This window comes from Larus michahellis, chromosome 2 (genome assembly GCF_964199755.1).
Source record: "Larus michahellis chromosome 2, bLarMic1.1, whole genome shotgun sequence".
Classification (NCBI taxonomy): Eukaryota; Metazoa; Chordata; class Aves; order Charadriiformes; family Laridae; genus Larus; species Larus michahellis.
In genome coordinates this window covers 92526458-92552600 of record NC_133897.1, presented here as the reverse complement: position 1 = coordinate 92552600, position 26143 = coordinate 92526458, and the positions used below count along the sequence as shown (strand labels likewise).

Below are 26143 nucleotides of genomic sequence, written 5' to 3'. Positions count from 1 at the left end.
AGACAGTGTCCATAGGTCCCTTCTGACCTCAACTATTCTGTGACTCTGTGATTATGAGATGGTAAATATCCCAATACACGTCACTTAGGACTTGGGAAGCTTTGCTTTTTGCAGAATCATGATGCTGCCACCCACTTTGACCCACTGCTGTCAAACGGCTCTGTGAGAGGCCAGAGCTCCTGCCTCCGGCTGAGTTTGGAGTTCAGTGGTGGTCAGGAGCAATTACCACAATTAAGATGCCTCCACCCCTGAGCCTCTGGAGTGATACTGAGATGTCTACCAAAGAAATTTCTAACAGATTCCTGGGCTGAGAAGCCTACTTTCCATGTTGTTAAATAAGCAATAAAATTTGCATGTCTTTACTAGACCCTGGGTTTAGGTTTAGTTTCGCTTTTTCTGTAATTTGTTTTTTAGGCGATGGCTTTCTAAAAAGTTTTGTCAGTTAACGCTTTAGGGCACCATTGCGAATTTGTGCTTATCAGCAGTATTTTGGATTTGTGCGTTAATGTTTTTGTGCCTTATTTCTTTCCCATAACCTTTGTGCTTGTTCTGTCTTTGAAACAGAAAACAGAACAAGGTATTTAAGAAATTACCTCATCCTTGTGAGGTATATGTGTGGTGTGCACCTCATCATGAAATGGATAGCCATGTTGAAGAGTGTTGTCTCAACGATTAACTAAACAGACATACAAAAGTGATTCCTCTAATCCTTAAATACTGCTCTCATATGCGTGTAATGGTAGTTACATGAAGGTTTTGGCTTTCAGTTGCCTGGTTGATTCAGGGTAATTACTGTATGGATAGGTTGACTAATGCAAATATGGTTCTTTTCCTTCTAAGTATTCATTGAAAAGGTGTAGTATTTGTGGAAACTAGGATTTTGATCTCCTTGCTTTAGGGATCTTTTGCAAAACTAACCTCAGTACAGGAATCGGGTTGCTGCAATTTCTAAAATGTTATTTCTTCATTCAGATATGTTTGTACCTTACATTGTGTCTAAAGAAATATATTTTTTTAATTGGTACTTGGAGTACTTCTCCTTGCCAAGCATTAAAATCTACAGATTTTGTTGTTTCCTCAGTTGCTTTCACTGGATGCTTTCTCTTTTTCATTTAGATATACGGGAACAATATTATAATTAAATCAGTTGCTTCTCTAGCATATTAGGAACTAAAGCTAATACCCCTTCAGTAGAGCAGTAGGTAAAAGAGTATCTGGCCCAAAGTTCTGACTCCCCACCTTGATTGGCTTAAAAATGTTGGGGTTTTTTTCCCCAGCCGTTCAGTGAAAATGAGTTTTCTGGTTTACATTTCAAAAGATCTGTGTGCTGTGTGATACACGTGAGTTAAAAGCATTTGCATAGAGTTCCTGGTCAACCTGTTGCTTTTTTACTTAAGAGAAAGAAGTATAGAAGGTGAGAGGTGGTGGAAAAACAATGCTAAGCTCAGGCCATAAATTGCCCTTCACAAAGAACTGAAAGTATAATTTTACACATCACAATACAATGCTTTACTTGAGCTCAGAGAGCAATCTGTCTGTTCCTCACACTTCAGAACTTCCCAATTTTCTTTGAAATAACTTTCTGCTCAAGCTGCTATCAAGTATGTTCATTGTTAATGCAGGCTGATAAGGTCCTCCTTGGTAATAGCAGCCTTATAGACTAGAAAATTATCTTTAAGTTGTATAGCACATTCCAATCTGACTTTATTACTGTAGTCAGAATCCACAACACTCCTGTAGACAGACGCCTGGTTATCACAACCTGTTTACATCTCTGTAAGAAGGGAGGAATCTGTACCCTGTGTTTTCAAATGCTTCCAAAGTATTGTGTCAAGTGTTGCAGCCTGCAGGTGAATAAAAATTTCTTATTATTAATCAATTCCGTACTTCATTGTGTGATTGCTACATCTCTGTGTGGAAGCATCTTCTGAAATACTTCTGTGGCCTGTAAAACTAGAAGTAGTAAAACTCTTGCTGTTGGAAGTGTGTCACTCAATATATGTTTGACTCACTCTGTCTAAAATATCTTGTTTGGCAGATCTGAGTTTTTATTATATTCAGTCACTGAGGTGCAAGCTGACACCTCAGGGCCTAAATTACTGAAATAAAGCAGTTTGCTGTTTAGATTAAAAGTTCTGTATAGATTTTATCACCTGAATATGGTTTTAGTTCCTGTTCTCTTTGAAGCAAAAAAGAAGAATTCTACCAAATTGCCGGGTGATCCGTAGTACAAAGCCATATTCAGTCTTGTTTCTTAATGATGTGTAGCTCCATTTTGAGCAATTCAGCCTCACTACACTACAGATTGTTTCCATTTAAACATGTTAGTAGTCCCGTTGATTAATTCCTTTGCTTCTCTGCTCTCTGTTGGAACAAATCCAATGTTTCTTATAGTCCGCAGCCTGCTTGCCCAGCAGTGGGATGCTCACCTCATCAAACCATAGATGCCACTGCTGCCTGGGATGTTGAGAGCTCGTCACCTTAACTGAGCACTCTAAGGCTAAAGCTTATCTGCTAAGGCAAAATATATTTGTGTATGAATATATGTGCTGTTTTCTTTCAGGCTAAACTCCACCCCTGTCAGTCTGGTGACTTCCTAATTTACATATTTCTCAGCCACACATTCTCAAAGGCTCTCTTTGATTTGGTAGCGTGAAATGAGTTCCATTTCAGAGGAGAGTGAAAGAAACTGGTGGATGAGATGGTTATACCAATTTGAAAGCTAGATACAGAAGAAAATAATTTTTTTTTTAGGTATGATTTCATTCCTACAGGTCTGATCCAAAATGGAACCATGCTTTTAAAGCTGGCAGTTTGCAGGGAACTAAGTGCTCGAGGCTCACTGAATGTGTTAAAAGTGCATAAGACAGGACTAGGTGAGTCTTAGATACATTAGTCACAAATTACCAGTGAATAAAGCTCGGATAAACAGAGTAGATGCTTTCCTACTGATCTGAACTCTTCCTTGTGTGGAGTAAAGTTGCTACAAGCAAGCTAGCCATGCTGGTGAAAAACATAGAATCCTTCCAAACTCAGATTTAAGGCTGCAGTAGGAAAAATACAGTCTTGATGAGTATTTTGACTGCCCAGGCAGGATGGGACACACTGACTGTGGTGTGCTGAGGGAGACCAGAGAGACCGTGTGAGCAGAAAATTAAATAATAGTGGGAAGTTTCAGATATACTTGTGTAGGTAAGGCAAGTGTCCTATGGGGATGTGATAGGCTACATTCTTAGACGCATTCAGTGCCTGCATCATCATAGCAATTGTTCAGACAGCACAGGAGAGAAGTAGTAAACCCTAATTTGGTCCAGAGTAACACTTCTAATTTAAAATCTTCTGTAGTTTCTTTAATTTGTGAGACAGAAGAGAAGATTCAGTTCTGGAACATACTCTGCTATTCTGCTTGCTCCCCTCCTTAACTCCTGAGAGCTTATTATAAAGCAGACTTTATGGCTTGCTTTGCAGAATATAGCAGCGCAGCCTTTCCACAAGCACTCCTAGAGGATAAATGTTCCTCTTCCACTTTGCCTAGTTTTTTTAAACCACGTTTTTTTTTTTTAAATCAAAGTGTCAAGTTTGTATCATATGCCTTGTGAAGAGCAAAGTGGTGTTTGTCATTTGCTGACTGCTTACAAAGAACATTTACAAGCAGTTCATTTTCAAGCGTGTCAGCTACACAGGAGCAGTGTAAAATGGCAAAGTGAAAAGAGATGTCAATAAACACTTGATAGAGACTGAGGGAATTAAAAAACTTCTCCTCTCTTCTTTTTAATAACTTCAAAACACAGTTTAACAGAATTCTTTCAGTCATACTCCTCTTATTTTAATTTCCCAGAAAAAAACACTTGAGAACTCCTGCTTACACATAGGATTTACCGTATCAAATTAAGCCAGTTAAGTTTTATGTTCCCTTTCAAAAAAAGAAGAGAAGCAGGCCAGTATAATTCTGTAATTCAGAAGGTACAGAGCTGATGATTCTCATCCTTGAGACTGATGAAATTGCTAGAACTAAGAATCTGACTCTCATAGAGGAGCCATTTGGCTTTCTTACTCTATAGGAGTTCCTTCCATTAACACCCTGAACTCCATTAAGATAAATGTATGTACATGTTCCTTATTACTGGTTTGGGTTTGGGGTTTTTTTGAGTTGGGGCTTAAATAATGTCCTTGTTTGAGGTAAATACAGTTAAGTTACAATCTTCCCATTTCTTAGAACTGCCTAAGCCTGTAGAGATCTGAATTAATTTTATAACTCTTTACATATGTAGTTAGGTATGCATATGACATATATCTGAAAATGTTCTGGCTGTTTGACTTTACTCACACACCTGTGATTTAGAAGATTAATGCCTACCTTATGTGTAGGGCTCTTCTGAGATTTGGGTTGGGATTAACAGGTACTTCAGTTCTGTCTAAAGTCACTGGAAAGGTCAAAGGTTTAGATGTGGTCTGCACAGTGAGGGAGTCCTCTCATTCTTTGTGTAACAATCTAGTGGGTGCAGAGTTCACCCAGCACGTGAAAGGCGGTTGAGCCTGTGTTCTCCGCAGTCTAAATGGCACAGAGCCCATATCCCCAAAAAGTGCACGAGCCACCAGACTGTACAATATTACGAGGTCCTGTGTTTTCATTCCTTCCTCTCCGAGCAGAATCATTTGCAAACAAGCATCCAAGAGTGATTGGGACCTGGCAGAAGACAGATATAAAAAAGTCTCCAATGTAGATATTAGGGTCTTCAGATGGAAGGGTGCATAACAGTAGTTCCAGATCTCCAAAATATGTTTGTTGGACTGTCATTACATTAAAAGCCACACCAAAGGCTGTCTGTAGAACAAAAACAGTCCCTAGGTTCTACTGTGAGACTGAACATTTCCGCTATTTAGTTCAGCCCTCTGAAATAATTTCAGAAGAGTATAAAAGGGACTTCAGACATGGACTTCAGAATTAATATTTACTACAAATAGTTGCAAATACAGATAATAGTAAAGGTAATACAGAAAAATAATCCTAGCATAAAAAGAATGGAGGCAATGCTAAAAAGAAATAAGTGCTATCACTGTTGTTACTGCTAATTTGTCTGGTAAGTTAAAAGAAAACAAAGGCCCTATTATGTATATTAACACAGATTTTCTTCTCAACTACAGGAAAGTGAGAGATGCAACTGGAGTTGACATTAATATGCGTGTAGGAGTGCACTCTGGGAACGTGCTTTGTGGCGTTATTGGGCTACAGAAGTGGCAGTATGATGTATGGTCACACGATGTTACTCTGGCAAATCACATGGAAGCTGGAGGAGTCCCAGGGTAAGAGGCTTCTCTGTTAACCTTTGAACACACCGACTTTTGTACCATGGAGAACTGCATAGGTACCATGTCTTCAGCCATCAGCCTTCATGGAGAAGCCTGAACTAATTCTTAGCAATGTCTTTAGGAAAAGAAAAGGGCATTCAGAATTTCCTGTGATTTAAAGAGTATTTTTTTGTGGATGGAAACCTTTAGATTTATGCCCATGAGAACTTCTAAAAATGAGATTAGAGGGACTGTAAATGAAGTGAGCAGCATATAAAAAGTATATCCAAAAGCTAGTAGAAAAGGTTAATCAGGTTCAAATTATGCTTTTGATCGGTATTTGTGATTCTGTCATTCTTTTAAAATATAATTTCAGCCGTGTTCACATCACCTCAGTCACCTTGGCACATTTGAATGGAGCTTACAAAGTGGAAGATGGGGATGGAGATGTGAGGGACCCATATCTGAAAGAGCATAATGTTAAGACTTACTTTGTAATCAATCCTAAGGTTAGTAGTACTTTTATTTTGTGGCCGGTCATAGTTATTTTTGAGCAGGACCACTAATCTCTTTATTGAATAATTCACTACCATAAGATATTGATCAGAGCTATTACTGATTCCTACAAATACATAATGTTTGCATTGCAAATCTTTCCCGCTCTTCAGAAATAAGTCTCTGATATTTCCCAGCAATATCATTAAGACTTTCAGGTTCTTAGCATCTCTCCATTTTTAAGTTCCTAACCATGTGGCACCAGATGATGCGTTACTGCTTCAAAAGGTAATGAACACCGAGGCTGATACCACCTTTTATTCTCTGTCAACCAGGGAGAGAAGCGAAGCCCTCAGCACCACATTAGACCTCGACATACTCTTGATGGAGCCAAAATGAGAGCTTCTGTCCGCATGACCCGGTACCTGGAATCTTGGGGAGCGGCCAAGCCATTTGCACACTTGCACCACAGGGACAGCATGACCACTGAAAACGGCAAGATTAGCACAACAGTAGGGGCCTACTTATGTCATTTCATACAATTTAGCAATATTTGAAAGGAAAAAGGTGCTCACTGGTAAATACCTGGTTGTTTCTGATAGAAGATACACACATTTGTACAGGGCAGTGAACCCAGTGAAATTGCTGTGAGCTTTTCCATTGGCACGTGAGCTTTGAATTGGACTCTAAGGACCCATGTCTTGCTATAATTGCATCTCTGAATTATGAGGAATCCAGTGTACTTACTAAAATACACAGTTCCACCCTCTGAGCTTGTGCCCCAGTCACAGCATTTAGAGTGGCTGCTGTTCACCTTGTGGAAAGATATTTTGAACACGAAGCCAGAGTGCAACACCTTTGGGAAGGAACGCTTTTGATGCAGAAATGTTCCCTGAGATTTATTGGCTATTTAGCCACATTCTCTGTTTGGAACACAGCCAAACCTGGAACAAAACCTGTGAAGCTAGAATATCCCTGTGGTACCTGGAGTGGACTTTATTCCAAGCGTTCTCTGGAAACCAAAACTGTACTCACTGTAACATCTACTTTTTGAAGGTGCACTAACCACTCATCAGCAGCGGCTGATGGCCTGAGTTGCAGAGTGCTATAGTGCAACGTTACATCTCTGAACAGAAAAGGTTTATTTTTAACATTGCTAACACTATTTTACTGCTGTCAGTAAGACGCGCTGTCAGTCCAAAGCTTGTAAGTTGCATTATCTTCTACTTCTAGAAAGTGCAAACGTAAAGGTAAATTCTAATAGTTTTCAACATTGGCATTCAGTTTTGTTCCTGTTACATATGAGGACACAGGAGTGAGCCACCTAACCCATCTTGTTCAATAAATGCGGTGCATCAGAATGTGGATTGTGACATGTTCATTATAGAAAGTACCCAGCCATCACTATTAATCACAAAATAAATGTGGTTGTGATGGCTGCTGTTGCTTATCAATAAAAATAAATGTGTTCAAAAAATAATAACCATTGGCTGTATTTGGCCACTCAGGTCTGTTTTTTTCAAAAACATTTAACATTGTTTTTTGCTGAAGCTGGCAGGAGTTTGGGCTACATTAAAACAGTGGTGACTTTGAAGCAGTGACTTTCTAGTAAAGCAAAACATTTTTGGATTCAGACTGTCGTATTAGTCATTTAGTGTTTATAATGACAGATCAGTTTGTCTCCAGGTCACTCCATCTTCGCTCTTGGCTAGATTTTTCTTTTAAACAGTTTTAATGTAATGCTAAAAGTATTTGCATTGGAAACTCTTCTCATTTGATTCTGTTTTCAACGCTAATTTTAAAGAGACTTCATGTTGTCAAAGTCTATTATAGTTCATAGGTATTTTCTTTTGTTTTTTAGGATGTTCCCATGGGGCAGTATCATTTTCAGCGCTGCAGAGAGAGGTAAAATAATTTTTAAAAAGCACTTACTCATATAAAGTCCATATAAATACATATACATTCATATGCATGCATATATATATATATAAATATATATAAGGCATGCTTTCAAATATTGAGGGCCATTTCTCACTCAAACTATTTTTTCAGCTCATACCTCTTACATAGAGAAGGGTGATGGAAGCAGATTTGGCAGACATGTTACTTATGAATTGTGACTACAGTTCCTGCTAACAATCAGCATTATTCTGAATTAGTATAAGTATGTTAATGGGATACTATTCGTTTCTCCTAACAACCCAATTACTCTGTCAGTGGGGAGAAAATTACACACAGGAAAACTGAGAGGAGGCGCAGAGGGGTAAGAAAAGGGAAGATGGAAAGGGCAGTTAATAATTTGTGTTACAATAGCAAATAATATGCACTAAAAGAGACTAAATTTTTGTTAATTATTTTTTCGTTATTTATTATTTTTGTTAATTATTTTGTTAATTGCTTTGCATTTGAATTGTGTTTTATTATTTCAAAGTCTGTAGTATATTTGCAATAGTAAACATTCAAAAGGTATTTTGTGGTCTTCCTGTGGTGCTCCTGCTACACAAAATGTTTGCAAACTGACAATAGCGTTAAGTTTTCATTCTGCTGCTTGGTACTTCAATGACTAAGGTAAGACAATGAGAAATGAAAACAGGATTGAACTGATCACTTCCTTAAAAACACCCAGACTTTCAAAATCAAGAAAAGAATGACATCTATTTAAAAAACAAGCTTAGCACTCTCAGAAACCTGGAATGCTTAATTTTTATTTTAATAACCTGGTAACACTTCAAATAATGTCTTTCTTGCCAAATTATAAGTAGCATCATAAATACCATAAAATATTTTGAAAGAACCCTTAAAAAATTTGTATTTTTATTGTCTTTGGTTATGCAAACAGGTCGTTCTGTCTGTTCCTTCCCCATCTCTCTGCTTGGTAAACGTGTCCCCAAGAAATCACAGGTCACTGGAGAGCTATGCAATTACCTAAAATATCACTAAATTCCAGAAGATGAACACGTTGAATATGCATGATATTAATAAAAACAGTCTCTGATTTTAAAACTTAACGTTTACTTTTGGACAGTATGTCAAAAGGACTTCTGTCAGCCTTATGGTAAAAATAAAAATCATTGGACTGTGATATTTGCACATAATGAAATGCTTTAAAAGTCTGAGATGGTCTTGCTTTTGTATTTCTAAATTCCACTCCAAACTTGATCTAAAAGGTACAAATGTTACCATGTGTCTTGATACCATATTACGGAAGGAGTTTCTAGGAAACGTTACTGGAGTCTAATGTCCATAGTGAGGCATATAACTAGGATTCTAGTTAAGCTAGTTAGTCATTCCCACAGGAGAGAGCTGAAATGATAATAAGCACTTTGAAAAACAGTATTTTATTAGGATATGAAAGTGTGGGTTTTGAAGCCTGACTGTGGGCTTCTGTTTGTGGCAGTCTTAGCTCTTATCCAGTTACGCGGTAGTCTTGTGTTGTTAGGGATCTGCCAAGAGGATTGTGATTAGATAATGTCTCCTCATCAGTTTAGTTATTTCTCCCAGGCAGATTGTTTCATATGTGAAAAATAAGTTGTAAACACTTTCTTACCTAAATTCTATAGTATTAAATGAGCATTAAATCAGTTGGGTTGTTTAAAGTTACTGTAAGTACACTACTATAATTTCTGTATGAATTTGAATCCTGCAACAGGTTGTCAGTTTTGGGGAAATAACCCAAAAACTTGATTTTGAAGACAATCCGTGTTACCTTTGACATGGTTCATTTTGTAGGTTAAGAAAATTTTGCTAGGCAAAGAGTCAAATTTCAGATCTGACTGTTGACTTCTCACAAAACACTGTTATTAAGTTAACATTGGATTTAAGTTTTCAAGAGGCAGACACGTAATCTGGCAATATTTGAAATACCCCATTTTTAAGGAGAGCGCAACTGCTGAACAGACTGATGGTGTTTGCAGTAACAGATGGTAGCAAAGACAAACCCATTCTGACGATCCTCTGTTGCGTTCATGCTGAGTCCAGGGAAAATAAAAGATCCTTTTTTTTCATTCCAGTTGTGTTATAAGTTGCAAAAAGAGAAATGTGGGATATATTTGAAACTATTTCAGACTTGGTGCTCAGTTTTTCTTATTAAAAATAATGAAATATTTCCAAGAAAAGAAGAGTTAGCAGGCTTTCAGTAGATAATACTTATTATGCCTTAGTGCACTAGCACATTATTGCTCATCATACAATTCTGACAAGGATTTTTAAAAATAACTACAAGAAACAGGAACATTTTATGAATTTGAAAATATTCCCGTTCTTTTTCATGAATTTGTAACGCTATGGAAGACTTTCATTCAACCAAAATCTCTTGAACTCCCTTGGTTTGGTTTTTTTAAAAATATTTTTGTGTGTTTGTTTTTTTAGTGCTCCCTAATAGCTAAACTCTAGATTTTGTGTGTGCGCGCGTGCGTGTGTCATACTCTGTAGCTTATACTGGTTTTGTTAAGAGCTTGTTATGAGGCTCAGTGTGCCTGAAGCCTATAGCTGCGATTGCAGCATAAATATTAAAAAAATGTTATTATCCCCTGAAGTTTATGCCAGCTATCACCTCATTCTTTAAAGTTAATGTTTATTAACAATGTTATGATTTTCCAAAGTATCTTTCCACATTTTTCATTTCAGAACAAAATCACAGAAAAGAAGGTTTGAGGAGGAACTGAATGAGAGGATGATCCAGGCCATTGATGGAATCAACGCCCAAAAGTACGTTTTTATCCTCTGTCGTCTCCTTCCTTCAACTTTGACATAAATCTGAAACAGAGGATTTACTATTTCTCACTGTCACATGCACACAGAAGTCCGAAAACAGTAAAGGTGTCACTAATACTGGTATAGGAAACTGCACATTTTGAAGATAGGCTGTATAGTAAAATTTTCTACTATATGGGATAAGACAGTGCCTGTGAATCATGGTGTGACAGAGGTTTTTGCTTGTCTTGATCTTCATGGCAGAGGGAGTTTTGTTCTGTAACTGTTCGTATCTGTGCATTCATAGCCATGAATCTACAGAATTATCTCATCTGAGAGCAGAGAAGACACAAGAAATAACCGGCTTGGGAATCAGAATGATGTGAAAATTGATGCTCGCAATTGTCACAGAAACATCTCCTCAGAGTTAGCAACTTTCCCTAAAACCATAGTTTAATATCTCTTTTTTTCAAATGGTTGGTCGATTTCTTAGAGAAGGCTGAGCTTGATGGCATATTGAAATCTTTTAAGGAGGTAGCGTGGCATGTATTGCCTCTGTGTCATGGAAAGAGCTGGAGGCATTACTGATGTTCTCCATTTGCTGGTGAATAGGTAAGACTGAGAGAAAAATCATAGAATCATAGAATAGTTTGGCATGGAAGGGACCCTTAAATGTCATTTAGTCCAACCCCCCTACAATGAGCAGGGACATCTTCAACTAGATCAGGTTGCTCAGAGCCCCATCCAGCCTGACTTTGAAAGTTTCCAGGGATGGGGCCTCCACCACCTCTCTGGGCAACCTGTTCCAGTGTTTCACCACCCTCATGGTAAAAAATTTCTTCCATGTATCTAGTCTAAATCTACCCTCTTTTAGTTTAAAACCATTACCCCTTGTTCTATCGCAACAGGCCCTGCCAAAAAGTCTGTCCCCATCTTTCTTATAAGTCCCCTTTAAGTACTGAAAGGCTGCTATAAGGTCTCCCCAGAGCCTTCTCTTCTCCAGGCTGAGAATCAAAATCAATATCAAAACTCAATACCAGTCCAAAATAAGTGTTCAGGTTTCTTATATTTATCTGATGAAATAGGGGAACTGCCCTTCAAAAATGTGGACAGTAACTGTGATGAATTACATTTCCCCCCCCGACATGTGTTACTCTGAATCTTAATTACCTGAATATTACACCTAATTATTAAATGTTCATATGCCACAACGGGTTTTTTGCATCTGTTAGTCCTATTAAAAGTTACTTGGCTTTAGGAAAATATTTTTCAGTTATTATTTATAGAAAGGAGTGTTGATAGTTACGAGTCATAGAAAGAATACAGTGAAAGAGAGCAGATCATGTGATAAGCAAAGCCTTTTGATTATACTAGACTTGCCTAAAACAGCTATACAGATTTTGTCAGTTTTTATGTGTCTTCGAGTACACTTGCTCTGATAAGTGGATTCTAAAATGATGGTTTGATGTTAAAAGTAAAGCATCTGTATAAATGCATTAAAATAAAGTATTGGTATGATCATACTGTACATTGCTTTATCTCAGAGAATGCCCGTCTTATCTAACTAGTGCATAAAATTCAGAGAAACTTGGGGGATAATAGAGGTTTGTGTAATAAAAAAGGTTGCTGAAAAAGTTTCACTGCGTTTTGTGAATTGCACGGGGAATTGCAGAAAGATAAGGAATGATCTTGTATATCAGAGAGGCTGAATGCCACCTTCCAAAACTAGATTCTCAATCTACCCCTGTATTGATTTGCTGAATGAGTCACTTAAATGATATTATTCAATTGGGTACCTGAGAATAAGTTGTCAAAAGTGCTGATTCCCCAAAGGGCAAGTTAATTCAATAGTATTTTAACTATGTGAATGCTAAGCACTCCGTAAAGTTAGATAAAAGATTTCCTACATTTAAGACACAAAACTAATCAGAGTTTTGTTTTCTTTCTAATTGTTCATTATTTTTTTTTGCCTCAGTTTTGTGGTTGTAAAATGAAAATAACACTATCAGCTAATCTAATGGAGTTGTTGTGAAGCTCAATCTTCTGCTTTTGTGAAACAAGAAGCAAACTTTTAAGAAAATCTATGAGAAAAATGGTACTTCTAAACGTTTTTAAGTGTTAAGTTCAGATTGTGTAGCAAGTAGGTCTGTGTCTGAATGAAGAAAATGAAAAAAGCACAATATTGCACATAAAATATGGTATTAAAGTTACCATTAACCTTTTCAATTAGAACATTGCGTGAAAATAATTTTAAAGCAAACATTCGTTGTACAGAGCCATTGTTTCTTCTACCCTGAGATGTCAGCAAAGTCTGTTTTTTTCATCCACATCACTGTTCTTTGCCATGTGTCGTCGTGTGAAAAAAGTAACTGTTTGCAAGCAAATGGTCATAATATGTGAGTCTTTGGACATTACATGCCCAGGTGTTTAACAGCCAGTAACTGGAAGATAAGGGAATGTGGAGTCTGGATCTTCTTAGTCCAAGACAAAGCTGTAGTCCAAATGAATCACTTTTTTTACACAGTGTAAAATAGCGCAGTACATATTGAAATTGTACCTCAGGTTTTTAAAGCAGTGAACCGTTTTTTCGGGGCTCCCTCCCTCACTGCTCTCCTGATGGTTCACAAGCTTAGCCATCTTGCCACAAAACTGCCAAGTGCCACATTCACACACTGTCAGTAGCTCAGGGTGTCTGGGTTCAATTCCTTCTTCTGGAATGTGAATGAAACCGTGACGTCTAAAAAGCAGCCCACTGGCCTTATAATGTGAGGCGGAGTAGTAGATTTAGTTGGCAATGCTCCTTGCAAAGTTATGTGAGGAAAGTTATGACCTTAGTTGGAGCATTACATTAAAAGATAGGTAAATTCAGATTTAAAAGGGCAAGCAAGGAACAAAAAGCTTCTGTATCTTAGCTGAGTACCTTAGCATCATACTTCCTCCACATGGTTCTTTTCCCCGTTCCTTGAACAAAGTATTGCTGGCTGCAAAGTGCCCATCCTGCACAGCAGGGGCATGAGAAGCCCTAGCTATGCCATCCTGAACCTTGGTGATTAGGGGACTTCTGTAGGACATCACATGATGGATGGACAGATGGATGGATGGATAGCAATTGGCTAGCTAAATATACACCTACAGGGGGAGCTAAACTAAAGTTATTTGCTCTTTGGTAAGTAGGTTAATATGTTAAAGAGAAACACACTCTTTCCTCTCTTTTTAATTAAGTCACGGTGGCCGCTATGTTCTTGCGCATAATTCCTTGCTGTATGTTGTCAATCAGTACAAGCCCTGTCAAACCACACGCCTCTGTGGGTACAGGCAGAATTCAGCTGCCTGTCTGTGTTGTTACTTGAGCTGCAAAAGAATTTAAACAGAAACTTGGTACCTAGCTAGCCAGGAGGCATATCCCCACGTACAGATACTTCAGTAACTTTTGGGCTTACCAAGGAGTCAGGCTGTAGGCAGAATTTTTCAGCCCTTGTCTCTGTGCCAAAGGTATGGGACTTTATGCTCCCTTTTCTGTACTTATTCTCCACTTCCGTTTGTCTGATTTACACCGTTTCTCTCATTTCAGGCGTCTCCCTTTTCTCATTTAGGCCTTCTACCTAAAACCGGCATAGTTTTTTCTGAGCTTTAAAATAGAAGTAAAAGCTCCTGGAAACATGAGCTTGTAGTATGGAGTATGAGGCAGCATTTGCTCTAAATGGCACTACTGACTTCACATGCCATCAAGTGTGCACAGGCCGAATGAGGCCTTTGGGAGTAGATCTGCAGACAGAACTTTTTAGCAGTGTGGTAATGGTAATTAAATCAATCCGCCTGTCAGATGGCATAAGAAAAAAGAGGAAATTAGTTAACAATTTGGAGAAGAGGTTACTTTTTGTTCAATTATTATAACTAAATGGAAAGAGACTTGCACTTAATTTCGGCAGTTTACCAAAAATGTTCCACAAACTGAATGTTTTCTCCAGTAGATTACAGCTAGACCTAACCAAAATCATGCTTTATCATATCTCTCTGTTCTCAGAATCCTAACTGTGATCAGACATAGATATGAGCTATTGCAGAGCAAACGGAAAAATATTTTTGAATTAAGGATACCTAGAACTGAGTATGTTTTCAGCCCCTTTTTATAATGAAACTGACTGCATGGGAACAGGGATAGTCACCCAGGCAAGAAAACAGATATTTCAGATTTCACAAATCAAAGCTAATAGCTTACACTCTACTCTGTCCACTCGTGCTCTCTCAAGACCTTAATTTAGGATAGATTCCACTGTGGTTCATTGCTGCTACTTATTTTCATTGCTGTCTATTGGTTGATAAATTCCCTTTTATTTAGGAGGCATTAGCTACACTACTAGCTTCGAGCCTAATTTAAAGTTATAGCTGGAAAGGTTGCAAAACAATCTCAAGCCCTGCTGTTAGTGTTCAAGCTCAAATATTGTATGTTCACACACGTAGTCTGCTTAAATATTTTTTTCAAATTTTTCTAGTCCCCTTGAGGTGCAAGCAGCCTAACCCTCTTGAAATTTAAATATTCTGTTTCTTTTCAAGTGGCCATTAAAATAAATGTAGACTTTCATATTAGGACATTTCATTTTGTAAAAATTATGTCAAGCTTTTGATAAGATTCACTTATTTTAAAATACATTTGTCATTTCAATGCAAGTACTTATTCTATTTTGTATTCCTCATCTTTAAGCACAGAAGATGTTTTTATAATCAGTAAAAAGATCAAAATCTAGCTCTAGAGTACAGGGTCGTGGTCAAGAGAGTAATACAGCTCAAAGATAAAATCACTCCAACCCTTTTAATAATGTTTTTTGCATTTTCATTCAGAATAGGAGTTTGGCAAGTGTAATTTCCCTGCCACTCTTGCATATTGTAACAGTGCGCTTCTTAAAGGTACCTTCTGAAGGACTGTTTTTATCTCAGGTTCTCTTCTGTGCACTGGATATACTATAGTATTTTGGCCATGAGTGGAATGTCAGTGTCAGAATTACTTCATATAAATCTCTCCCTTGATTGTCCTTAGAAATGATCCACAGAAAAAATGGTTCATCTGAGCTTTTGTTTTATGTGTACGTTAGCAATAGAAGTCAAAAGGGAGAGGGGATTCGTAGTTTCCACTTTTACTGTAAGTGCAATTCACTATATACATTGCAATACACAGGAACTTGCTTTATTCAAGGTGATTTTCTTATTTTGCTGCATTTCAGTAATATAAAAAGACAGGACTGCTTTATTATTGTGTCAGTTGTAATGTTCCTTTTCTCTTCTAGGCAGTGGCTTAAATCTGAAGACATTCAAAGAATATCACTTCTTTTCTATAACAAGACTCTGGAAAAAGAAGTAAGTTATTTTCACTGCAAATTCACGGTTGATTCCTTCTTTGCCTCATCCTACGTGAGGCTTGTATCCCTTGCTTTTGTAATATAGAGCCATGGCCACAGCACCTCTCCTGCAGGGAGAAGTTCTCAAAGCGCACAATAATGGTTTAGGTCATTTATGGAAGAAATTTTATGAGTATGATGCCTGAGACTGCTTTGCTGTTCGTAAGACCCTGTAATTCACTTGAATTCCTTGAAATTTTCGTGGTCTCAGAGAAGTGGGAGGAGATTTGATAACCCAAATTTGGTGTAACTGGAGCGAAGAATTCCTAAGTTCCATCACATACATCCTCTGAAGGCATTTATCAAGCTCCACTGTTTTTTTGGTTTTTTTTCTTTTGACATATCTCAAAGACCCAACCTGTAGTAATGATAGTCTTGTAATGATATCAGTTGTTCCTTAGTTTTGTCCATGTGCACTTGATGCTCACAGTCATTCTGGGGAAATGATACTAATGTTTTTTAAGAAAAATGCCTAGCTGTATTGGATGCAACACACAAAAAGTTCTTCTGACTAATATGTGTGATAAAATATTTTTGAGACATTTATATACAGATGAAGTAAATGATATTGTTTCTAGTCCTTGGAGTCCTTAATCAGAATGAAAGATTTCTCCCTTGTAGGTGACTGTCATGACCACTAGCCTACAAAGTCAGGCTGTTTCTTTGTTTTATGGCCTTATAGAGTTGAGTTTGTTTCTACAAACTGACACAGCTTCAGCAGGAAGACTGGAGAGTTGCCTCTTTCAGCTTTCTCATAAGCATAGGGCAGCTGATAGCTGAACAGTTATGCTGTCCTTCAGGGAAGTAAGAGGTAGGTTTGAACAAAACTGGCTGTATAAATGAGTGAACCCGGTGAGAACGGGTTAGAGGAAGTATTACCATACTGTGTTCACATTGCATAGCATAGGTGCAAGTACACTCTGGGTCCTGTGTGGTGGTCAAACACATATATAATTATTTTTGTAGATGTCTTTCGGTTCAAAGCATCTGAAATAATTTTCAGATTCTTTTACAGCTCAGCAGAATAACATTCTTATGGCCTGCTGACAAAGGCATGTGTTGTATGCCCTTGGCAATGCATTCGGGTGAAAAAAGTTTCAAGGCTTATTGAGGCTCTTTAGAGACAGCATAAGAGAGAAGAAGCTAGACCTGGTGTGGTCTCATCCATAATGTTTAAAGGATACACTGAGTGGATCAAATTTGTGTGTAGGAGCACATTCAGATTTTAATGTGGATGGTACTAACGGATAAATTCCAAAAGAGAACTTGAGAGAAAGCCATCATATGTGCACTTTCATAGAATCACAGAATCATAGAATTGTTAGGGTTGGAAGGGACCTTAAAGATCAACTAGTTCCAACCCCCCTGCCGTGGGCAGGGACATCTCCCACTAGATCAGGTTGCTCAGAGCCCCGTCCAGCCTGGCCTTAAAAACTCCCAGGGATGGGGCTTCCACCACCTCTCTGGGCAACCTCTTCCAGTGTCTCACCACCCTCATGGTGAAGAACTTCTTCCTAACGTCCCGTCTGAATCGTCCCATTTCTTGTTTTAATCCATTCCCTCTAGTCCTACCATTACCCGACATCCAAAAAAGTCCCTCACCAGCTTTCTTGTAGGGCCCCTTAAGTAGGCCACTGTAAGGTCTCCTCGGAGTCTTCTTTTCTCCAGACTGAACAACCCCAACTCTCTCAGTCTGTCTTCACAGGAGAGGTGCTCCATCCCTCTGATCATCCTCGTGGCTCTTCTCTGGACACGTTCCAGCACGTCCATATCTCTCTTGTAGTAGGGGCTCCAGAATTGGACGCAGTACTCCAGGTGGGGTCTCACGAGAGTGGAGTAGAGGGGGAGAGCTCCCTCGACCTGCTGGCCACGCTTCTCCTGATGCAGCCCAGGATACAATTGGCTTTCTGGGCTGCTAGTGCACACTGACGGCTCATGTTGAGCCTCTCGTCTACCAACACCCCCAAGTCCTTTTCTTCAGGGCTGCTCTCAAGCCAGTCACTGCCCAGCCTATATCAGTGCTTGGGATTGCCCTGACCCAGATGCAGGACCTTGCACTTGGTCTTGTTGAACTTCATGAGGTTGGCATGGGCCCACCTCTCCAGCCTGTCAAGGTCCCTCTGGATGGCATCCCTTCCCTCCAGCATGTCAGCCGCCCCACACAGCTTGGTGTCGTCAGCAAACTTGCTGAGGGTGCACTCTGTGCCGCTGTCCATGTCACTGACAAAGATGATAAACAAGACCGGTCCCAGTACTGATCCTTGAGGGACTCCACTTGTCACTGGCCTCCACTTGGATGTGGACCCATTGACAGCCACTCTTTGGGTGCAGCCGTCAAGCCAGTTCTTTATCCACTGAATTGTCACTCCATCAAACCCATATTTTATCAGCTTGGAGACCAGGATGTCGTGCGGGACAGTGTCAAAGGCTTTGCTCAGGTCCAGGTAAATGATGTCAGTTGCTCTCCCCTTGTCTATTGATGTTGTGACCTTCTCATAGAAGGCCACCAGGTTTGTCAGGCACGATTTGGATAATCAGGGAATCAGGACTTGGGAAAAAATCAGGGAGCTAAGTTATTTGGCTGTGTAGATGCTCCCTCTAGGAGTCTAATCTCTTTTAGACTACAAAATGCTATGGAATGGCAAAGAACTAATTGTTCTTTTCAGATCCAGCTTTTTAATATCTTTCTTCACTGCTTTTTGGTGACTCATCGGTCCAGTCTTGACTTTCAAGAACTAAGTAAGAAACCTGCCTTTGATTTAAACAGGAGCTTTTCAGGCCCTGTAGGACCTGAAAGTACAGCAAGGTAATAAAGCAAAATAATTATTTAACCTAAGCATCGAGTTGCTTGACTTCACTGGGAAATGTCTGGAGAAGTGTGAGACACTGAAATGAATTTTTTGAGATTTTTACAACATCTCAAGGTCAAAACTGTTGGACAAGACCATTAATATACAACAAACATATTTAACAGGTGGAAGAACAAAACTCACTGCAAACATACCCATCGAGCAAAGTCATATTTGTGCCTTGAAATTCAGTTAGGTATGTGATAAGGATTGCTTTTGATTTGTCATAGAATTCCAAAGTGAAAAAAAGCTGTTGGGTTGCTAAACTCAATTTCTACATGTTCACGTAAAGTTTGGTGCACCAGTTTCAAGGGCAGAACTTGGCACTAAGCACAAAGACACAGCTGTGTGCTTGCAGTTAAAAAGCACAGCTCATGAACTTTCCATTTTATGAGGTTTGCGTTTTGAGCACTTTGTGAAAATAATCTTTGGTACATTTTCTTTTAATAATCAAAGCTTAAACTCTCACCCTTCGAAAAACTTTGATAGGATAAGTAAGTTTAATAGGCCCGATACTTAGGTCATTTCCCTTTGAATACTTAATTGATTTCAATCTAGACATATCTATCTCAAATAGCAGAACAATTCTGATAAATATTTCATTGCTTAATTCTTATGTCTCTAGACAGGCTAATTAGATTCATAAATAGATTTTTTTTTTCATGACAAAACAGATCAAATCGACTCTTTCCTAAGAATATCAGGTGTTTAATAGTATCAGTGGACATATGAGGCCTTTTAACACAGATATAAAATATTTTAATTGAAGTAATAATATACCCCAGTAAATATCAGTATGACTGCTAGCTATGCTGTTGGAAATAAAATGTTCCTACACATCTGTAGCACAGTTTACACTTTGCTGCTTTGTGTGCTGAGAAGTCTCCTGTCTAAATGACTCTTATGGTTTTTTTATAATCGTTTCAGCACATTCAGTATTTATTAATAACCAAAAATCAGTTTGGGGAATTAAAGACTCAGAAACTTGCAATCAGATAAGAATAGTTGGCCATTGATAAAAATATTTCTAAAAAATGCTTTCACTGTTATTTTTTTAATTAACCTTTTTATGATTAATTTGGGCTAGTCCTGTTCTGTGTAAGAACAAGACAAAACCATTTGAAACGGCTGTTCTTCAAGAAGTAAAAAGATTCAATACTATGCTTGATGAGCCCTATGAGAGTGGATGTGGAAGTTGTTGAACGACGGGAAATTTGCTGTTGCTAAAGACTGCCCGTACATATCTGCATCTTTAAGCTGGAATTTCAGTTGGGTGATACTTTATCTGCTTTGGAAATTGTGTTTTTAACATTTGTTGTTTTTTTTCTTCTAGTATCGAGCAACTACTCTGCCTGCATTTAAGTATTATGTGACTTGTGCCTGTCTCATATTCTTCTGCATTTTTGTTGTGCAGATTCTGGTTTTGCCAAAGTAAGTGGTATCTAGTGTACTCATTCCTACGTATATTTGCTCATTAATATAAAAAATAAACATGTATAAGTAAAAAATTCTGGAATTGTCAGATTACAGGTGTCAATTCATGGAAATTAAATTGAACAGGTAAGATTGAGGATTTCAGCCTATTTTCAAAATTATATTCGTTTCTAGTTGTAAATGCTGTCAGTAGCATGGTGCCAAGCATTAGTATCAATTCTTCATTCATTTTAGTTTTACTCTGCATTTTAAAATGTGTGATGATGACAGGAATGAAATTGATATGTGTTAAAAAAAGTAATACAAGCTCTAAGTTTGTACAACTAAAATTACACATAAAATAAGTGTGACATTTGGACGTTGTAGTGGGACAAAATGGATTGCAGAATTGGGACTGTGATTAAATAAATATATTTAACATACTACTGTGATAATATTGGTCTATTCAGCGTGCAAGCAGCATTACTATTCATAAAATGTCTCTTTTCAAAACTAATTTTAAAATATTATAATCAATTGCTGGAATAACTATTTTAACAGAATCTATATATTATGAGCTAATTTATATTTGTGCATATGAATCAGCTGCCTTTCTATCTGTGCATATTCTAGAAAGGCTGAGAAAACTTAAAGACAGTTCCAGTAAAGAATGTCTTATTAGACTTCTTAAAATGGAATTTTGCTGTTGATTGTTTACATAGTGGAAAATTGATATTTGTTTTATAGCAATTGTCTCCAAAGACAACACTGTATATTCCCTGTGATACAGCATTTCTTCACTCACAGTCTTTTCTCCTGTACAGCGCTTTCAGGAGTTGTATTTATAACCTCAGTTGATTGATTGGTCTTCTGCTGTAGTACTTAACATTTTAATTCAAGGCCAGAAAGAACTGTTAGGTCATTATAAATAGACTTTCCACAATGCAGACTTGTTTTATAACATGTATAAAGTTTTATAGACTTCTATTCAGATGTTACAGCATTTTCTTTGCAAAGGGTTTCCCAGCTTGTTTCTAACATGGAGACATAAGCCGCAAGGGGACCTCTTCCAAGAATTCAGCAGTATCCTACACATGGGTCAGTCTCACTTTAGGCATTAGTATTGCAAAATCTGAAATTAAGACTCGTGACTAATTTTATTTGTCATTTTGCATAATGAGCTTAGGTTACAAGCTCATACTGTATTTTGATTAGTACAGGAATTAATTAAGGGAAATTCATCGTTTGTGATAGTCCAAAAACCAAACTTGGATCTAACTAGTCCCTTCCAGCAGTATGATTTATGAATCCATACTTTTCTTTTTATTTCAGCCAAGAAAATGAATCTAGATTTATCACCTATCATACATATAGTAAAATGCTCATTTTGCTATATCCTTACTATGTCTCTTAAACCAATTGTGTAGCTTATTAAAATATATCAGATACTTGAAATTAGTGAACTCTAGGGAGCTCTATTCAACTAAGGCAAGTGTCCTCCAACTTGTAAAAGGATATGCTTATATTACGTGGTCTCTTTCTAACAGCAGAGCAAAAGATACATATGATTTATCATTTTCAGTACCAAAATGTAAATTATCTTTTGATCCTTTTTTAGGGCTGCATATTAAATTGTAAAAGCTAGAGTATAAAATCAGATATTACCAACATGACTGGTATTCAGCTTCAAGTAGTCTGTGAATTAATTTAATAGATGCAAAAATGGAAGACAGAAAGGCAAGGTATTATACAAGCATCTGCATCTTTGCTGGAAAACTGTGAGCATTGCAAATTTTTTTAAAAAAAGGTGAAAAATCACCAGTGTATGTAGTCATCACAAATGTAACTTAAATCAAACATACTCCAGTGCTGCCAATGTCATTTCTTTCCAGAGAAAAAAAAAAATAAAAAAAATCATAATTTAGTCTAAAATTCTATCCAAACTTTTTTTTTCTTCCAAAAATTCTACTGGATTTTTAAATGGTGATCTAATGAAGACAGGGAGATAAGCTGCGTCTGTCGTTGGGTTTTATTGATTCACTATTCCGTTTATCTAGTTTTGCAGCAGTGTAATATCATTGATTTCTGTGCAGGCACACCACCTGCTGCTTTAAAGTAGATTTGGAGATATTTGATGGTGAGTAATATCCAGCAAGTTGCAAGTAATAAGTAGTATCTCCAAGATCACGAGACATTTATTTCAAGGCTGAAATAATTTATTAATGTTTTAATTTTCCCAGGGTAATAAACTGATGTTGTGTTTACATGATAAACGTTACACAAAGTGGTAGATATATGTGTAATCAAGTCAACATTATCTTGGGGTGAAATTTATCATGAGGAGTGGGTCTTTACTGTGACATTAAAATGACAGCGAATCTTGACTATTATGGTTCCTCGAAGAGGCCTTCAGTGACTCTCTGGCATTCTTGGTTTACCTAGTGACACAAGTATCCCTAGTAATTCACGACAACCTGACATTCTTTATTTAGGGAAACAGCCAACTAACATGGAATTGGTAGTGTGGTTTTCTGAAATGCAAACTGGTGAATTGATCAAAGTGTATTCCTTTTGAACAGGAGTTACTTCTTGTGCTATTCAAGTAAGGGATTTATTTGTTTGGGGCTACACTTAAGATTCTTCCCAAGTCTTCGCTCTCTGGGGCTGCTGTGTTCAAGAAATTGTGTCCTTTTGTCCTGAGTCATGCCAAACTAACAAACATCTCGTTAGTGGAAGGTTGTTAGGAGGCCTTAACATAGTACTTCCAGTCAGGCACAGATGAATTTCTTTATAGAAAAGGTAGTACTTCAAAACTTTTTCTGAATGCAGGTGTGTAAAATATAAGACGGTATAAACAAAAGAAAACCACCTTTACTAGCTATTTTTCTGCTGTATCTGATTTAAAAAAACTCAAGTGGAGTTACAATACTCAAGTGATCTTTCTTAACACTGAAACTGCCATACAGTTAGTCTACATAGCCGTTGAGTCCATTGATGGCTTAGGAAAAGCATCACTCTAATTAAGAAAGAAAAAGCTATTATTAGATACTAAAAAGTCTGAATTCAGTATTGCCTTGTATAATTGTCATTTGTAATTGCTTCATTATGATTTTATAACCACAAGAGAATTTGCAATCAAATAGTTCAAAACATGAATGTTAATTACCTGGCAAGCTAAGGAAATTTTCTACGTTCCATTAAGGGACATGTGCCATAAGTCACATATTTTCCTAAAAGTTACATAAGTGTAGAAATAATGTGTTCTCTTCTCCATTTTTGAGTATCTTCATAATAATTTTTTATTTTTCATTTAAAATGTTACCACCAAGACATAAGTATGTACAAATACAATTTTTTTTTTCCAATCTCATACCACCTGATAAAAATGAATTATTCAAAACAGATATTTACTGATGAAACCAGAAAAATATGAGAATAGCCAAGATCATAAATTATTTAGACTTGGAACTATCTGAAGCCTGGGAAGCTGTTGTGTTGTTTCATGGTTTTAAACTCTGTCCCTCTGTAGGTTATTGTCAAGGGCTGTTCTGTCAGGGTTCCTGGTGGGGTTCTGTAGGAGAGCGCAGACCTTTCAGAATTTAGGACATTCCTTGAAGCATAGGAAGAGGCAGGTAAAAAATCAGCTGCTTTGTGGGATCCCAGGTGCTCCTTTGACAAAATGGTTTGCCCGAATCTGTCAGTGCAATGCATTTGGTGACCTGTGCAGCATGTTTGATGAGTCTACACAATAAAGGCAAGATTAGTTTGCTGTAAAGACCCGTACTGTTTTTGTAATGTTCCAGTGACAAAAAATAAACCCATGTTATGGCTTTCCTATGGTCGTTGCCTCAAATGAGTCTCGTTTATGGTGGCACTTAATCTTTAGTATTTTCCTTCCCATTATAGCATTTTCAGCCGGCTTTTTTCCTTCTAGGAGCAGCATGAAGCTGTTTCAACTTAGCCTACTGAAACAGAAGTCCTGCTGTTCCTAGAAAATAAGAAGGTGTGGGGAGCAAAAATCTTACAACTTTTTTTTCTCTGTATTCACCTCTCAAATCTGGATGCTAAGATAGCGCTTTTCCTTATTCTCAGTCCTTTTCTCTTTGTCCCGATAATCAAAATCTTGCACACCTTGCTGTGTAACTCTTTTTCTTGTGCCACACCGATAACATCATTGATCATGTAGCAAAACAGCTACAAAGACCTTTTGTTCTTGCCTGTTGCCCATGTAACTAAGTACTCTTCGCCTAAGCTTTCCTTGTGCCATGTTAATTTTATTTCCCTTGCTCTCCAGTTTCTGTCACAAATATCTTCATTTCTTCTTCTACAAGGGTGCACTCCAAACTTGACTCCTAAGGCCGTTCTTGTGTTGAATCATTTCTTAAGGTGTGCAGCCTGCTTTTTTGTATCCTGCCTATCAGAGAAAGAATAGCAATAGTTTGAAATACAGATATGGTTACCCGAGTCTTACTCAAGGATATATATTATTTGAAGTGCTTATGCGTATATAAAAAAAAAAGCCTTTTAATTATTTTCCTTTTCTTTCATCCCTCCTGTTGCTTACTAGATTTTAAATTCCTAAGAATAGACTGTAGTTTTACATCCGCTGATGTACAGCTTACTGTCTCAGTCTTGATGAGAAATTCTTGGAGAACATGTATTCATAAGCAATAATGATTTTCAAATAACTTCTAAAAGAAACATTTTTTTCAGGATCAATGTATGTTGTGAATTGCCAGTTGTTTGTTTTTCATTAGCTGTTCACATCGACCCAAATTCTGATGAATACTTAGCATATAAGAGGTTCTCCGAATGATTGGCAGGAAAGCTCATAAATTATTCTCCAAAATGCTTTTAATGGCAGTAGTATGGCATCAAATTGGTTTGTGAAGTTAATGCTTTTTCGTTCATTCCTGAAAATAGCTTCTATATCACTGTTGTTGAAACAGATCAAAATGTTTTCCCATATTTGTATGCAATCTAAGGAAATTGATCCATAGAGTTCTACTCCTAAATTTTTACTATCATAGTTTATAAAATGTGTATATATTTGAGTTCAGATGGCATGTCTAAAGAAGAGAGATATATGCTTTTATTGATAATGTATTTTAACAATTCTGAATCATACATTTATGGAGGAGCTAACTTGTTTGAGGAAAAAGCAAGGGATATAAAACTTACTTCTAAATTGTCATGCCAATATTTCTATCATATAAGGTCTGATAAAATAGGATATTTGCTGGTGCTCAAAGGAGTTGAGTTATATTTTTTAATTCTGTAAAAATGTCAATTATGTGATTAACACTTAAAGCAGACACTCAGGTGAGAGACTTCACGAGAGCATCTAGTTCCCGTGCTTAAACAACTCAGTTGGTCTAGAGCTTCTGATCTCCTCTTAGCATTCATTAAACATAATTAGGTCCCGCTGCATCTTTCCCTAGGCAGCCATGCTAAGTACCTCCCGTATGGTGCCTGATGGAGCAATTACGTTCAACTGTGGTATTCATATAGAGAGATTTCCACATTTGTGGAATGAATGCATGCACGGATTGTTTCTGCATCCCCGTTTCTGTTTACTGACCATCCAGTGACACTCTTTTGGCTAGACTTTCCTATTTATAACATACAAGAAAAGGATGAGCTAAAACACTGAGTAAGGATGATTTCAGGAAGAGTATAGATTACTCTGTTGGGTTTTTTTCATTTGAAGTCTGTTGTTGTTTTTTCTTTTCTTCATGGTGTTTAGTTTTCCTTCCTATCCTTTCCTCTGATACTTCAGAATCTACGGGCCGACCACTCAATTTTGATATAAAATGGAGTTTTCAGAGGTGTTGAATCCCTGTCTATTAGTGAAATAGCAGTCCCTGTATTAGGGCCCATGTTGACTGAGAGACTGCAATATCACAGATATCACAGGTTCTAGCGGTGAGACACTGGAAACTGGACAGCACTGTCCCGTGCTATTACTTTTCCTACCTTGGAGCGGGGACGGGAGGAATGTATAGACTACCA

The 26143-nt window shown here is 37.6% G+C and overlaps 1 protein-coding gene across 2 annotated transcripts in view; it reads left to right on the top strand.

The window, feature by feature from the left end:
• The window catches only part of ADCY2 (adenylate cyclase 2), a 226179-nt gene that overhangs the window by 148773 nt on the left and 51263 nt on the right, over positions 1-26143 (top strand). For both annotated transcript variants that reach the window (XM_074576250.1, XM_074576251.1), the window contains 7 exons: positions 5146-5304; positions 5666-5798; positions 6120-6296; positions 7646-7689; positions 10411-10491; positions 15759-15828; positions 20052-20149. In XM_074576250.1, coding sequence (XP_074432351.1) covers positions 5146-5304; positions 5666-5798; positions 6120-6296; positions 7646-7689; positions 10411-10491; positions 15759-15828; positions 20052-20149 — 762 coding nt within the window. The remainder of the gene's footprint in view (positions 1-5145; positions 5305-5665; positions 5799-6119; positions 6297-7645; positions 7690-10410; positions 10492-15758; positions 15829-20051; positions 20150-26143) is intronic.